At 39.3% G+C, this 16791-nt stretch overlaps 3 protein-coding genes across 4 annotated transcripts in view; 2 read left to right on the forward strand and 1 right to left on the reverse strand.

Annotated features, from left to right (window-relative positions):
- Positions 1-3459, reverse strand: part of kiaa0753 (KIAA0753 ortholog) — a 33426-nt gene extending 29967 nt beyond the window's left edge. Inside the window, exons 1-3 of one of the 2 annotated variants that reach the window (XM_080429012.1) lie at positions 3037-3459; positions 2256-2555; positions 1894-2119 (exon numbers count right to left, since the gene is read on the reverse strand). In XM_080429012.1, the coding sequence (XP_080285138.1) occupies positions 1894-2119; positions 2256-2555; positions 3037-3114 (604 nt within the window). In that variant the 5' untranslated portion in view covers positions 3115-3459. The remainder of the gene's footprint in view (positions 1-1893; positions 2120-2255; positions 2556-3036) is intronic. The other variant, XM_080429013.1, reaches the window with a different exon arrangement.
- Positions 3460-4597: 1138 nt separating this feature from the next.
- txndc17 (thioredoxin domain containing 17) lies at positions 4598-7751 on the forward strand. The gene is made up of 4 exons (XM_080428588.1): positions 4598-4882; positions 5872-5953; positions 6404-6479; positions 7144-7751. The coding sequence occupies exons 1-4, from the start codon at positions 4738-4740 to the stop codon at positions 7210-7212; spliced, it is 372 nt and encodes a 123-aa protein (XP_080284714.1). The 5' UTR covers positions 4598-4737; the 3' UTR covers positions 7213-7751.
- Positions 7752-8713: 962 nt separating this feature from the next.
- nxn (nucleoredoxin) overlaps positions 8714-16791 on the forward strand; it is a 67201-nt gene continuing 59123 nt past the window's right edge. The window contains exon 1 of the mRNA XM_080428775.1: positions 8714-9198. Coding sequence (XP_080284901.1) covers positions 8890-9198 — 309 coding nt within the window. The 5' untranslated portion in view covers positions 8714-8889. The remainder of the gene's footprint in view (positions 9199-16791) is intronic.

A 16791-nucleotide genomic window follows, 5' to 3' on the forward strand; every position in this document is an offset into this window, starting at 1 on the left:
TGGCTTAGTTGGGTACAGAAGCCATCAGAAGGTCACTGGTTTGCCTCTGTGACCTTATGACCCTGAGCAAAACACTTAATAGGAGCACTTCACCGATTTTCTTCAAATAATTGGTCTTATCAACGGTCAATATAAGATGGCACACTTTTCATCTACTCCCTCTGTGTCTCACTGGAGGGCTATGGACAGTTCAGAGACCTGCCTACCAGTAACACCATCAATGGGGTTTTAAAGCTACTAGAAACCTTTTTATAATTGTGTTAATAAAAAAAGAAAAGAACGGAAACTACAGCCTTTCTCTTCCTGGAAATAGCCATTGTTCTTACATAAAATAAAATAAAATAAAATAGGTGATGTCACTAATAGGCAGATTTCTTAACTGTCCACAGCCCTCTTCGGAGACCAACTATATGAAGAGAGTTGAAAATGGGTGACGTGGTCCTTTAACCCTAACAGCTCCCCTTTGAGCTTTCATCATGACCTAAGCCAGTGGTTCTCAACCTGTAGGTCTGATTTTGGAGGGGTCCCCAGTTGACAGTGAAGTGACAATTAGGACTTTTTAATACCTAAAAGAAACTATACAAACTATACTATAAAAACTGGTCAAACATTAACCAAATAGTCAAATAATATAAGAAAGAGGGAACAATTGAGAAAATAGCCAATCTACAAGCTTGTAGATCTGCTATATTCACAATATTTATCTGTGGAACTGTGTCAAACTAAATGTAACGCCTCAACTCCTACATTCCAGGTGCTTGTCAGGGTGGGGGGTCCCCAGTTCAAATATGATTATTTTGGGGGGTCACAGGCTGAAAAGGTTGAGAATCACTGACCTGACCAACTGAACCTGAAACTGAATTTCCCCAGAAGGATTAATAAAAGGTCAACCTTAATGCAAAAGAAATACATTAAAAAATTAATAAGTTTAAAAAAACATTAGATTCTTCTTACTGTAAAAGTAACAGTAAATCATGCGGTAATCAAGAACAATTATTGGTTTCGTAGATCTTGAATACTGAAGCATGCTTGATATGTTTCAGTTTTTTATGTTGTACAGGGGAATGGTGTGTTGATGGTCCAATATCTGACTTTGTGGCGGTGCATGTACTGCTGTGTTTCTGCCTGTATTGTGTTTTTATCTGCACACCCAAGAAAGAATACAATTACAATGGTAACACATATATATATATATATATATATATATATATATATATATATATATATATATATATATATATATATATATATATATATATATATATATATATATATATATATGTGTGTGTAGGAGCCATGAATTGGTAATTGGTTTATTGTTATTATGATTATGTTTGGTTATTGTTATTTTATATATTTGGTCAATGCCCTGTCACTGGTGTGTATGAGTGGATGATTGAGTGACGGGCATAGGGGAGGATACCTGGTTACCTCAAAAGCACCACCTGACCACCTGCTGAGAACAGACAGAGAGAGAGAGGGGGTGTTTGGGAGCCTACTTTTTGTTGACCGCTTTATACGTTATTTTGCTTTATTGTTTTGATTACTGTGATCGCCTTGCTATGAGTTTAAGCACCTTTAATTACGTTCTTTTTTGTTGCTTTAATAAACCCCTTAAAACGCATCGTTTGTTTGTAGCGCGTCACACAATAGACCTGGCCCATCTCATCGCCTCTCGCGACTTATTTTAGTTTATTTCTGTGCAGTCGCATACAATATATATACACACACACACACACACACACACACACACACACACACACACACACACACACACACACACACACACACACACACACACACACACACACACACACACACACACACACACACACACACACACACACACACACACACACACACACACACACCCCAGTTGCTTATGTGTATTACCTGTGTTAGTCAGTTGCTCTATTTTTTGGATGTAGACTCCCAGTTGATTCTGAAGCTTCCGGATTTCCTTGCTAAGTTGAGGCTCCTGACCTTTGGCCAATGCCCCCGGACCAGGGTCTCGGGTTGGGGGCGTCTGGGGAGTGTTCAACGATCTACTGGCTCCACTTTGGCTCCCCTTGGCCTTTGAGCTGTGGGCCTTGGACTTCACATTGATAGGTGGTACTGCCTAGAAAAAAGGTTACAAGTCAAAGCCAAATGAGGGTAGATTTGTTTTTGATATTTTTCAAATGAATCATGCCAAGTGAGAAGAAAACACAAGCTATTAACTCATCATTTAAATAGGATCGTAGAAGCCCAGTTACCTGCTGAGGGTCCACATTACTTGTGTTATGCAGCGAATCATCCTGATGAGATTTTACAAGGTAGTTGATGTGAAGCTCTTCGCGGTGTCTTCGCCTCAGATCTCGCTTGGCTAGCCTGACTGCAGCCAGAAGACGCTCCTCTGAAAGAGCCGAAAAACTGATGGAGCTCCTGGTGCTGTTGTCCACGTTCTCTTGATTCTCTGACCGTGGTAAGAGTTTCTCGATCACAATGGGAGCTGGCGGGCCAACATAGGTGGCTCGACCGTAGGCACTGGCGGGCATGGTTTCATTAAACAACAACTGTGGATTGAGAGATGTCTTGTGAGAGGTATGAGAGGTCATTGTAATCAGTCTTGATTTTTTTTTCAACCCCTCCGCTCTCCCAAGAACACATTTCCGTCACCAACATCACATGATACTTGATGGCACCTTAACCTAGGCCTGTCACAATTATTACAGAGTCGTCTAATCGCAATTATGTGAGGTAATTATTTTGCATAATTCGATGAATTGAGCAAAAAGGACCCCAATGGAAACAAGCCATAGGCTTTCTTGGGTTTAAAATCCTCTTAGCAGACCTTGTATTGAACTGTACTTTCCTGTGCTTTTTTTTTGCAAACTGCTAGTATTCAATCAATCGTCATAATCGTTTCTATGTTGCAATTATTGTTTGGTGACAATTAATCGTTAACTTCAATTTGTAATCGTGACAGCCCTACCTTAACCTTGATTCCCAAAGGAATATTATATATCTGGGAAACTATTACACTTATTTGTTTACCTTGGTTTGACATAATCCAGTCTCTTGCTCTCCTAAATTCCTTGTGGGTTCCCTCTTGGGGAATTGTGTCGTTTTCATGGCAAAGACAAACAAAACACCTGCTATTTTATTAACTTATTAATCAGTTAATCATTTAAGCGATCATTTTGTTTGAGGTCATCTCAAAGTACAAATGTCACCTTTACTAACACCAGCATGCTACGTCCTTTACTTAACGTTAAGTTAGCATTAGCTGAGACGATAGCACTGGCAGCAGCACACCGTTGACACTAGTGTCCACTTCACCACATTATGTATTAAACTTTAATGTATACCTTCTTTCTGGTTGAAGGCCATGTATAATCAAAAGAAGTGACTTTGTTGCCAAGCTAATGAAGTACTAATAATCAACAGTGTTTAAAACACCGCCATGACAACAGAGCACCGCCCTCACACAGCAATAGGAAGTAGTTTTGTACAACCACGGATCGGGGTTGCCAGATTTTGCGAGAGAAATAAGCAACCAGGTAGAGAAGAAGCCTGGCCGAGCACTTTAAACGCGTCACTTTGCAACGCATTGTAAACTTGTAGTCGTAGATCTGCTATTTTCTAAAGAATCTTGAAAAACAATTGTACATATGTCCCTGGCACAATACATATTAATTTGGGGGTCCTTGACATAAAAATGTTTAAGAATCACTGGTTTAAACATTATTGGCGCTTATAATAAGCGGACATGGCAACACTTGACACTAACAGGAAGTAGTTTTGTACAACTACGGATCGTCAAAGAAGTCAAACATCACTAATAATATCCCGATTGCTATCTATATAAGAATAACAGCAATATTTACATAGTGACTTGGTACATTTAATTACTTAAACGTGTTTTAGCACATAGTTGTATATGTTTTTTTTTGTTTTTTTACATAGTTTTTGTTTTTTTTAAAGTGAGTCTGTGAGCGCGACTACTTCATATAATTATTTAAATGACATTATATGCGTGATCTCTTTTAGCCCTGAAACATGATGAACTTCAACCTGGTCTTTGCACTTTCTTCATTTACTGCCCGTACATCTACATAAACGTTTATATTTCAAATATAAAGTGCTTATGCTATGACCACGGATGTTACAATTCTGTACGGGCCCACATAAGTACACGTATCTTCCGTATTGTTCAATAAAAAGGGTCAGGGTACTAAAGTGTCAATTTTCTTTGTTTTTTCGCCATACGCTATCAACTACGTGATCCTATCGTTTGGGAGGTGTATTGCACTGTGATGCATTATAACTCTATGAGAAAATGGCCACCAATTGGATTAAAATGCTTTTTATTGAACAATACGGAAAATACGGGTACTTTAGTGAACCCGAACAGAATTGTAACATCCGTGGCCATAGGTTAAGCACTTTATATTTGAAATTTGAACGTTTATTTAGATGTACGGGCTGTAAATAGAAAAGGTGCAAACACCAGGTTGAAGTTTATCCATGACTGTCATGATATGACAGTCATGTATCAGGGCTAGGTCTCTTTAAGAACCTTTTGAACAGGCAGGAAGTGTGCTGTCAACTTCACGTGAGTGAGTGTTTTTTTTTACACAGGAGTTAACAGTGCTGCTCAGACCAGTGTGTTGTTCTTCACCTGATCGGTTCATTCATTCATTGCACAGTTTCATTTGTCATCGTCGGTACATTTTCAAATCGATCTAGATAATAATGGCCCATTACGAAGAAGTAAAAGTTCATGGCTATGATGCATTTTGCCAAGCAACGTCTGATAGGAAAGGAAAGGATATTTTTGCATATTTCTCTGGCGATAAAGACGCACAGGGACTGAGCTGGTGTCCAGACTGTGTTAAAGGTAAGTGTTTAATAACTGCCAACTAGCACAGTGGTTCTTAGCCTTTTCAGGCCGTGACCCCCCAAAATAATTATATTTTTACTGCATGGCTACCCCCCAAATTGAAGGAGTTGAGGCATGACATTTTTTGTTTGATAAATATTGTGAAAATAGCAGATCTACAAGCTCGCAACCACGCAATGCGAGTCGTTGAATGCTAGGAGTTGTGAGCTTGGCTATTTTCTTTATTTTTTGCCTCTTATATTATTTGACAATTTGGTCAATGTTTGACCAGTTTTTATAGTAGGCCTATAGTTTATGATTACTTTAGAAGCAGTAATGGTCTTTTTCTTTCCTTTCTTTTTGAGGTATTAAAAAGGTCTATCAGTCCTTAAACTGTCACTTCACTGTCATCTGGGGACCCCTCCAAAATCATGTGGGGACCCCCCTGAGGGTCCTGACCCACAGGTTGAGAAACACTGAACTAGCAGGCTCGTTCAGGAGCAAACGTTGTGGCAACATTTACACTCAAAACGACCACAATGGAAATAAGCTCCAGCTTGTGTGTGTGTGTGTGTGTGTGTGTGTGTGTGTGTTTTATGCTTTTCACAGAAAATTACAAATATACAGTGTGTTAATGCACTGGTTCCCAAACAATGGGTTGGGACCCATTTGTGGGTCACTATAGTACATTTCAAAACATAAATTCAATGATTTTTCAAAAGTATTTCATGAATACATAAAATATATGTTTAAGAAGCAGTGAAAATAGCCAATTTACAAGCTCACAACGTGGCGTGAAGGATGGGTTGTGACCTTGTAGATCTGCTATTTTCACTAGTTTGTGTACCCGGGCATTTCGCTTTTGGGTCTTGAGTTAAAAAGTTTGGGAAACATTGTGTTAATGTATGTATTTTGCCAGTAAAATATAAATCAACCCATTGAATTGTAAGGTTTTACGTGCATTATAATAAAGCAGTCGTTGTCTAACAACGTCCTCTGTATTCCAGCCGAGCCAATTGTAAGAGGGGAGCTGTCTCACCTTCCTGAAGGATCTGTATTCATCTACTGTCAAGTTGGAGAGAGAGCTTTGTAAGTCTGAGGATACTTTTTGTTTTGGCTCACATTTCATAGCAAAACCTTTACCTCAACTGTGGGGAAATCACCCTTTTCACCCAAACACTTATTGCATTTTATATTACATTTCACTGACTGACATGAGTTTATCAGTAAATTCCTAGATTTTGAACATGTAACCAATAGTAAGGAGTGCAGGGGTAACGCATTTTGTCCAAATCCATGTGATCAATGATAATGAGATAAATATGAGTGACTCTGCTTTCCTCTCTGCTGCTATAATTATTACATAGCCTTGTATGATCTTCTTATACCATCTAACTCTTTAACTCCCTGCTTTATTATTTACATCACTAGGCCTATTACAAATGTAATGTATTTCACTTGAATGCAAATCCTAATGTAACCTTCCTTTTAATATTTACAGTGTATTTATTTATGTATTGATTTATTGATTTATTTCAGTTGGAAGGATCCAAATAATGCTTTCAAGAAGACATTGAAGCTTAGTGGAGTTCCTACTCTGCTGCGATATGGCACAGTAAGACAAGCCTCATGCTTCTTTACTCCATTTTCTAATTTCTCTGACTCTTACACTGTATTTTAATATGTAAATATGTTTTTATGGACAAATGCGTCAGAAATATGGAATACAAGAACGCTCGCCACAAAACAAGCTACCTCGGAACGGTGCCACCAGGTATTCCTAAACGTAACCTCAGTAAAACTATGCCTAAACCTAGACTTATTCCTAAACGTAACCTCATTAAAACTATGCCTACACCTAACCTTATTCCTAAACTTAACCTCAGTCAAACTATATGCCTAACCCTAAGTGTGTTTTGGGGCGAGCGTTCCAGTTACCATGACCTGGAAGAGTCATGGGAACGGTATAAGTGACCAGATTGTAACTTCTCCAGTTGGATTCTGGCCAGAGACCTGTTTTCCATGTAATTTCTCCTCTTTACCCTCGGCTTCCTGTCTCTCTACTGTTCTATCTAAATCGATTCTATCTATGTGTATGAAACCCACATGATTCCCATGTAAGACCTGTTGAGCATGTTTGTCAGATCAAATGTTTGCCGTTTCTCAGAAAATGTTTGGGTACAGATTGCTGCTGCATGTTGTAATAAGCATGAGGGTTACAGGAAAGATGCATTTCTAATAATGAAAGCTCTATAAATCTGTGAATCTCTTTGTTTCAGCCTCAGAAGTTAGTGGAAGAGGAATGCTTCAAAGCCGACCTGGTGAGGATGATGTTCACAGAGGACTAGGGAATCTTCATCTTATGCTATGCCAGTGGTCATAATGTACTCAAAATGTATTCACCGTTGTCTTATTACATTATACCCAATCTGGGAACCCATCTTAAAAAAAGGAAGAAAAAAATCCCTTTGAATGCTGAATCTGTCTTGAGAGATTACAGTATATCTGATTCAGCACTGCTCTATTATTGACTATTAGTAATAATCTTACATACCATTCTGTCACTTCTAATGATAGTTGATGTCAACCAACAAATATTTGACGGTTTAAAGACATTAGTACTGTTAACTTTTACTATTATCAGATTTTTACAGTCATTATTTCCAACAGGACTGTAAATGAAGTGTATTACAGTCAATATAAATGGCCCCATTATAATTGAAGGTGATTATACAACTTATACATTTGCTTCCTACATCAATTGTCATTTCATGCAATGTGAGACCAATGTCAATTCCAGAGCTTTGCACCGTTTTCATGTGTTTTGTGAAGATTGTTGTTATGCATCATTATGCAGCAAAAAAATAAAATAAAATCTTGAAGCAGATGTTGATTAAACTTTTCTTGACGTGGCACCGGTATTTCTGTACAGTCAACACTAGGTGGCACCATAACCATGATGGAAACCTTTGGCCTGTGTAGACCATAGAGTTACAGACACAAGACAGCACACTTATTTATTTGTCTAGCTAACCAATGAACGCAAAACATTTATCAGCAAAGGTATTCATTAAGTCGTTTATTTGATTATTATTTAAGTAAACTTCTAGTTGCAGGTGTGTGATTCGAAAACGTCTTATTAGCTAGCAATGAGCATTGCAAACAAATAGCCTACAAAATGTTTGACATGCATTCGCTATGGGGTGCAGACGGCATCAAAATGTCACTATGCAAAATCTGAATGTTATAACTAGGTGTCATGAAAATGTGTGCTTCGGGAGAAGTGCGCGACCACTGTTGCAGTCAGTGGTGTAAAGTAATAAGTACATGTACTCAAGTACTGTACTTAACTTAAGTACTTAAGGTATTTTTACTTTCTTCAGTATTTACCATTTTCAATACTTCTACTTCTACCCCACTACATCTCAGAGGAAAATATTGTACTTTTACCGTATATGAAAACTGTTGTCACTAGTTAGGCTACTTTGTAGATTTTTATTATTATTACAAAACACACTAACCACAATTCAGCCATTTGAAAATAGCAGATCTACAAGCTCACAATCAGCTATTTTCTAAAGATATTTTTTAATACATTTTGAACTTGTGAAATGGGACATTCTGCACAAATGAGTACTTTTACCTTTGGCACTATAAAGTATATTTTGTATAATTTTGATGCCGATCTACATTGCAGTGTATTAATACTGTTTACTTAAGTAAAAACATGTGAGTACTTCTTCCATCACTGTTGCTGCAGTTCACGCAGTAAAACAGGAGCGCATTCCAACACACATCTCTCACTTGAGAGAGAGGCATCATCATCATCGGTGGAATATTAGGAGGAACCGAACCAGTCGTGCACACACAGCGTCTGAACGCACGTCGCCGATTTGGAGCTTTCCCGAAGAAAGCTTGAATCGGAGGAAGAAGAAGGAGTGTAGTTGCATCTTTAGCTTATTGGTCTTTCGTTTACATCAGTCTACTGGAGAAAAGATTTTGTCGAGAAGGACTCGAGAGCCGCGATGTCGGAGTTTCTGGTGAATCTGCTCGGGGAGCGGCTCGTCAACGGGGAGAAAGCCGAGGTGGACGTGCAGGCGCTGGGCGCCAGGCTGTCGCTGGTCGGCCTCTACTTCGGCTGCAGCCAGAACGCTCCGTGCAAGCAGTTCAACGCCAGCCTGTGTGAGTTTTACAGCAAGTTCAAGAAATCCTCCGAACACAAAGACAAATTGGAGATCGTCTTCATCTCGTCCGACCAGGACCAGAAACACTGGCAGGACTTTTTACAGGAGATGCAGTGGCCGGCGTTACCTTTCAAAGACAGACACAAAAAGGTAAGTTATGATGAAGACTGACACGGTGACAAACAGGTGGATGTTTTCTTATCCAGAACGGTGGTTCCCCACCTTTTCAGGCCGTGACCTCCCAAAATAATCATATTTTAACTGGGGACCCTTGCCTCTTTCTCATATTATTTGACAATTTGGCCAATGTTTGACCAGTTTGTATAGCATAGTTGATTACTTTTGATGTTGTAATGGTAAAAAAAAAAATGTACTAATAAAAAGGTATCAAAAGTCCTTAAATTGTCACTTCACTGTCATCTGGGGACCCCCCCCCCCCCCCCCCCAAATCCATGTGAGGACCCACAGGTTGAGAACCACTGGTCTAGAAGACTAAAAACCTCGAAGAATGGCATAATGGTGTATATTATCTACATGTAGGCTACTGTCTGCGACCTTCAGTGCACAGGTGTATGTTACTGTTATGTGGTTTAATTTGGGCCATGGAGCATCAAATGAGCCTCTTGTCTGGTTTTCATCAGCTATAAAACAATTATTTAAAATTATGTATTAATGAATTAATAGTGCCTCATCTTCTTCTGTATGAGAATTTAGGCTGTTTACAATGCAGTGCATAGGCCTGTATTGTAATGCAGATAATCAGATATATTCTGTATCTGGAGTCAATAACCTTGAAAAAATATATAGGGCTTATAATGAAATTGTACCTAATATATAGTATATAAATATAAAAATGTATCTCTTAAATGGCCACAATCCTGTTCAGAATGTTTAGTAGCCTATTTGGTTAAATTACTGATATTGCTCACATCATGTTTGTAACTTTGCATCTCCGTGTAAAGGAGTTCTTGTGATTTTTAATTCACAATAGTGTAGTTTTTAAATATAAGCTTTCATTGTATCTTAAAATGTGAACTTAATTGTATCCCTGAAATATTGCATCATGTTATGTTATTCGTCTGGCTGCATAGCCTAAAAAAAGGCTTATTCTTTTCTATTCTATTTTGTTAAATTCTATTATTGACACTCATTTTTACTTAGTTTCAGTTTTAGATTTCCAAGTTTCAGTTTTAGATTTCCAAGTTTCAGTTTTAGATTTCCATTACACAATACACACTGTCATTATTTTGCTATTGTGTTGGGTTTACAGCTTGAGCATCTGCCATTGTCTCTAGTGTGTGTGTGTGTGTGTTTGGCGGGGAGGAGGCAGTTTCCATATGTAATTCATACATTTCATAAATTGCCTTGATTTTTGGGGTGAAAAGTATGAAATTATTTAAATATTGTCCTTCATTTTATTTTTTGATACATTAATTTAGCTACTAGCTAAACAATATCAAAAGAAAACATGGCATTTAGTTAAGGCAGCATCTATATATTACTTTTAAAATGATAGTCAAAGAAAAATGATAGGGATATTCATAGATTAGTTATTGTGTTTAATTGTATTAATATAAAATCTAATTACTGGGACTAAAACTGCTCCACCAAATACTAACCATTACATCTGCTGGATAATGTGTGATATCTTATATAAAACAAACAAATAAATAAAGAATGTGTTAGTGCTCACATCTCCATGTAGGTTGTTGCATTGAGTTGTAGGTGTGAGGATGGTACAGTCAGAAGGCCTATGTGTGTATTATGTGTTGCAATTGTGTTCATGAATGAGAGGAGATGTAGGCCACTGCAGATGAGAACGAATGCCAATTTTTGGTGTGCATAATGTCATCAAATATTCACACAGCTGTAGTTGCATAGGACAAAAAAGGTAATTCAGGAAATGCTCAATGTAATGCACATAATTAAGTACATCTATGGTGTTAAAGTTGTTAAAACGATTGTAATGAAGCTGGTGTTTAGCTGGATTATGTTGATCCTTTCCTTTTGAGGATTAGGCTTTTATTTTTCAAATAAAAATGTGATTCTTAGAAAGTAATAAATAGAAGAAGGCATGACCTGGAGAAGTGAAATATATCATATTAAATCTGGCATTTTTCCCTTTTATTGTATAATATCAACATTATTGTATATTTAATTATATTAGAATCTTCCCATGAGTCATTATATTTTACAGGACCTACCTAATGGAACCTTACCTAGCAAACCCTTTAGGAATGAATTAGGCTGAATCATTGTCTTTGCAATGTGTTTCAGATTGACCGAATGATGGTTAATGTTGCATTTCATTATGTAGTCCAGACATGAGGAGTTGATGACAGAGAAAGGGGGCTGTCTTGGTCCAGAAAAGGGTGGAGCATAGCTACAACCACAGCGCCACTTTATTGTGTTCCAAACGCTTGTGAAAAAATATCTGTGGCATCATCATAGCCATTGTTCATGTCCCGATGCTGACGGTTGGCTGTACTAAGCATAAGAGAAATGGAGGGACGCAGTTCTGTTACTTTTTTTTCTTTACAGAATGGGTTCCCAGATTGCTTTTACAGAGGTCTATTATAGTTCTCCTGTTGTTTATGGGTTTTAAAACCTTCTTTAATATTCATGTCCATTAAAGTAACAGTACTGATACCCTTATAATATTTCCAGAGAGATAAGAGTTTATATTTACTATGTATACAGCACAAGGATTCATGTAGTCTAATCCCACTCCACATACATTACTTTGAACACATTTGACATGGTTCTGGTTGTTTATCTTCTGTGTTCTATTACGCTGCTTTGCTTCTCATGTACACATGGTCAGGTTATCTTAAGATCACCAGTCATGGGCCTTTTGATAAGCTATTATATGCTCCAGGTTTAAGAACAAATATTTCTATTCACAATTAAGGTATTTGATATTTGTACGCAGAGATGGTGTAGAGCTTAAGGCTGCCATCTGGAATCAGACATACCGGTACTCTTGCTAGCCTAGCATTGATTTCTGCCCCAGCCTTCATCCCTGTATAGGCCCACAGTGCAACCCTCCCTGCTTTCCTACTGTCTCTATATAGGGCCACTAGGGAGACTGCACTCTCTCTCTCTTGTAAAACTATCTTTGCTATTTGTCACTATTTGAAGAAATGTAGCAGTCTCTCAAAAAAAATGGAGGACATGTAAAAATGTAGCTCTGCTGTGGGTGTGATGTTTGCAGTGATTGCAGAGCATCTTTGTGTGCCGTGGAGAGGCTTAATTGGTGAGTTATTTGACCTGTGGAGGGCTGTGTTGATGTTGTGGGTCTGCGGCGGGTAAGTGGTCAACTCGCCCCGCCCCTGTCGGCCTGGCTAGCTTCTTTTGAGCTTTAGCAAGCAAGAGTTCATCTCCTTAAGATGCTATGTTTCCTCAATCGCCTCTTTCATGACCTACCTAGAGTCCTTCCACCCTCTCCTACAGTAGCTCCCCCTGGTATTTTGACCCACCGCCCCCCTGGTCTGCTCTGTAATGCACGACTACTACACTAAATCACACTTTATCGTATTGCCAAAAAGTATTGATACTGTGATAAACTGAAAAAATGATCTTCATTTGAAAAGATGTATGTATGAGGCTAATGTGTGTATATTTGTAATATGTAATCAGGCTTCAGGCTACATCTTCCTTTTTTCCTTTGTTGGGAATGTTTAGCTGACAAGATGTGGAAAAGAAACATTGGTGCTGTTAACTATTAGCCTAAACCTCCACATTACTGATCTCCATTTGATCTTGTTGAATTGTCATTCATTTTCATTTTCGTTTTCTGATAACAACAGATATGTAGATAAATGGATATCTTTATTGATCCCGCCGGCACGGGGTAAGATTCAAGCGCCAGAGACTGGACAGTGAGACCGAACTCTGAACACAAATTAGATGTTTTATTATTTACTACTGTTCTGTTAATTTCATGATAAAATACATTTAACTGTCTCATGCATACCCGAATATGAAAAGGAGTGGATAGTTATTTTGGCAATTGTACATTTGCATTATAATGTTTACAGTACAAGTCAACTGTTTGTCTGCTCTGTTGGTTTCTTTTTAATATAATGCATGAATGAACAAGTGTACGGACTTTGTCCATCGTTAAGTATAGCTTTATAATTATTTCATTCGTCTCTTTTATTGCCTTTCTTTGTGTTGTGTGTTGCCTTGCCTTGCCTTGCATTGTGTCTGAAGGCAGTCTGTGCCAGTGGGCTTTTAGTGGGTGGACATCTGCCCGTTGTTAAGGGAGGCATGGCTGTGTGTGTGAGTAGTGTCTTGGCTTGCTGGCACTGCCTTACATGGAGCTGCACAGGCAAGAGTGGGAGAGTTTCACGTAAATCAATTAAAGCCCTGGCCAAGTCTGTGTGAACCCAGCGTCTGCCAATGGTGGGAGACTCAGTCAACTCTTGACGCTGCCAGTGCTGTTCCTGCAGGACACGGAGGGGGCGGATCACAACCCAGTGAGAGAAAGGCCTCTTGTTCGGTCCCCCTTCTCCACAGTCCTGTGCTTTTTGCTTGCCCCCTGAGACAGGGCTCCTGTTCACTGGGCTCAGAGCCACAGCTGCTAGGGGTTTCAGAGAGGGGCTAAGGGTGCCTGTCATCAGGGTGTCACCGATCTGATGAAAACCACACCGCACCCTGCTCATCGTGCATCACGGCTCCACGCCGGTTGTGTGTGCCTTTTTCATTTCAGTACAAGTGGCGAGGATAAGGCCTGGAATATTGTATCTCTATAGGTGATAATGCCTGGTGTTTATTTTCAAGTGCTGCATTTATTTTGGGTTAACCTGTGCAAATGGATGTTCTTCCCCTTGATATATTGAACCCTTAAGGTTTGAGAAATGATGTTGAGCGAGTCTGAAGTGTGCAACTAAACTACTATAATTGAATGCATTGCTTTAGACTTGACACAAGTATATATTAAGGGTGTATTCTCTCACTAATTCTCTTTAACCAGGCCATAATCAGTTGATTATGGAATAAACAGTTTTGGGTGTTGTGCAATGTTATCATACTGATAGTGAACCTTTTTATTTTAACATCTGGACTTTGGAGGTCTTGACACCTCCAGTGTCCATACACTTTAATTATTTCCCCCAATGTCTTCTAAAAATGTCACTTAAACCAAAATATTACCTGGAGGCAGGTTTTCTTTTTTCCTTTACAAATATTTTATATGATTTATTTTTGATTAGTCCTTTTGGTATTTGTATGCCAATTAATTCCTCACCACACATTTCTGTGCTAACACCTGCCTCTGTTGCACTTGCACCCTGCTGGCTCACCTGCCAATGAGGGGACCCCCCATCGGCAGCATGTAGCTTCTCTGTCCTACTCCTGTTCAACATTCCCCGCTGACAGGCGCTGCTCCAGCCCGTGGAATACATGCAGTGTGACAAAGATCACCCCTCCTCCCCGCCTGGCTTCTCTCCCCGAACGAGGCCAGTTGTGTTCGTATAACGGATGCATAGCGGTGGATTCAAACCCCTAGACTCCATGGCGGTGCAGGTACTTTACCCCTACGCCACCCGAGCACCCTAAATGAATATAAAAAATTACAAATACAATACCTAACAGTTGAGAAATACATTTGTGTTGATAAGCAATTAAGATAGGCCTATATTGAATCCTGTGCTATATTGTCGCAAGCACATTTTCAGGGACCAGGTGGAGTATGATTTTTTTTCTTCTTTCTGCTGAGGATGAATGGCATATTATTTCCGATTCCCTAGAACTCTTGTTGAGGCTGTGCCACAGGCTGTGCCACATCTTAAAGCCTAACTTAATGATGCCTTGTTTATTATTACTATTATTCATAGAAGGGTGCCATGACGTTGCCTTCTACAGACAGCTGTGGTGTGCTCTGTGGCAAAAGCACATTAAACGTGTTTTATGTATGAAGAATAATTTAAGTAGCACATTGTTAAAACTAAAACCAAGTTATCTGCCCACAATTAAACATCAGTAATCAATTACATGTTAAAATGTAATATGATGGCCTAATGTCAAAATGGTAATCAGAATTGTGTTCAGCACAGAAACCGTTGCTAGAAAGTCTTTGCATAAGGTGCACGACATGCTGTAAGTTTGATCAGAAGGATGACTTGTTCATGTGTAAAGAATACATGGCACAGATTGTATCAACAGTGTATCTCTTTGTATACCTACAGTCTTGTAAATGTGATGTCTGATTTATACTTGGTTGCGTGACACCGGCGCGCAACTAAGTATAAATCACAAAATGATGGTAAGGTTGCTAGAGATGAACCGGGCTGGAAATACAATTGCCTTGCTGGAGGCTATACCTACTGAAACGGTGTGTTAGAATCTCCATACTTGGCTGCCGTCCTGCAGGGTAGTGTGGCTCTGTTGTGTCCTGATACTGGTTCTCTGCTGCTGTATGCCATGTTTGACAAGAGCTTATGTGAAGAATGTGGGCAAACACCTGCTTCACTGGAGCAGTAAGGGCCAGAGGGCAAGGAAACAGAGTGTGTAAGTGAAGGCTGTGGACTGTTGGTCACACCAAATGTTGCCTCTCGCACCAAGCTTGTGTTACTGTTGCCTTTCACAGCCCATTGTGTCCTTTTTACTGAGGGTTCTGTAATATTATGAGAGGCGACAATAGAGATCTCATTTGAGGTGAAGATCGGAAGCTTAAGTTACCCAACTGAGAGTTGACGACAGAGTCGTGCTGTGTGCCTTGCATGGTCCTTTCTCCCTCTGCAACCCAATCTGTTTTTACTAGCGTTATCTGCCTGTACATGACAACAGACAATGGCTGTAAGGCTGCGACCTTGGTCTGTGGTCTGTGAACCGCTGAAATGATACTCTGGGATTGCCTTTTTTTTCTCTGTCCCCATATTCTGTAGATGAACTATTCCATGGCTCGTTGTGGTTTTCAGACAGAACTTTTCCAAAGGAGAGTGACTTTAAAGTAATACTAGGTAACGTTTTCAACAAAACTAAAGTTAAATTGTATATCTTTTGCGAGTGGCAAAAGTTTCACAACACCCACTCCGTGAATTTCACCCCCGGAAGCCTTTTATTTATATATTTTCTATTGAACGTGTACGGGGGGGACTTTCCCGGGAAAATGACGTTCCTGGCCAACGTCATGACGTCGTGGCCGACGTCCTCAGGAACTACCGCAACGGTTTCCTGTTTGGCCAGGAACTACCGCGCTATTAACAAAAAGGAACCTCACGCTGATTTTAAGATAATGTAGGATTGGAAGATCGAAAAAGAACAGAAAAAGAAAGCACAGCTCATGGTAACTAATGCTCCACTGGCTAAGAGAAACGATCCGTAGATAGTATAAAACAATTAAAAGATCGCTTTTTGAAACGCTTCCGGCTTCCGGTGAAAACGAATGGAATTCTGGGTAATCGAGGACTAGGGAAATTGTATGCAGTGACGGTAGTGACCAGCAGAGGTTGCTAAAAATCGTTATTTGTGATTCTGCATTGTACAACTTTAAAGATGACAATTGTAGCCATGACTTCGCCACAGTGTCTGCAGTAACACTCAGATGAGAACAACAGATGAATCAACGGCTTGTGTGTATATTATCCCAAAACCAATCTAACTGGCACTTACTTGCTAGTCCAAGAATGCAGCTTTTTCCCCACCATTTTGCCAGATCACCCCAACACATGCACACAAATTGCTTGATTTTATTTGGGTTCAATGATGTCAGGAAAACCGCTTAGACCAAGCTTATTT

The sequence above is a fragment of the Gymnoscopelus braueri genome, assembly GCF_963280865.1.
Source record: "Gymnoscopelus braueri genome assembly, chromosome: 5".
Lineage (NCBI taxonomy): Eukaryota > Metazoa > Chordata > Actinopteri > Myctophiformes > Myctophidae > Gymnoscopelus > Gymnoscopelus braueri.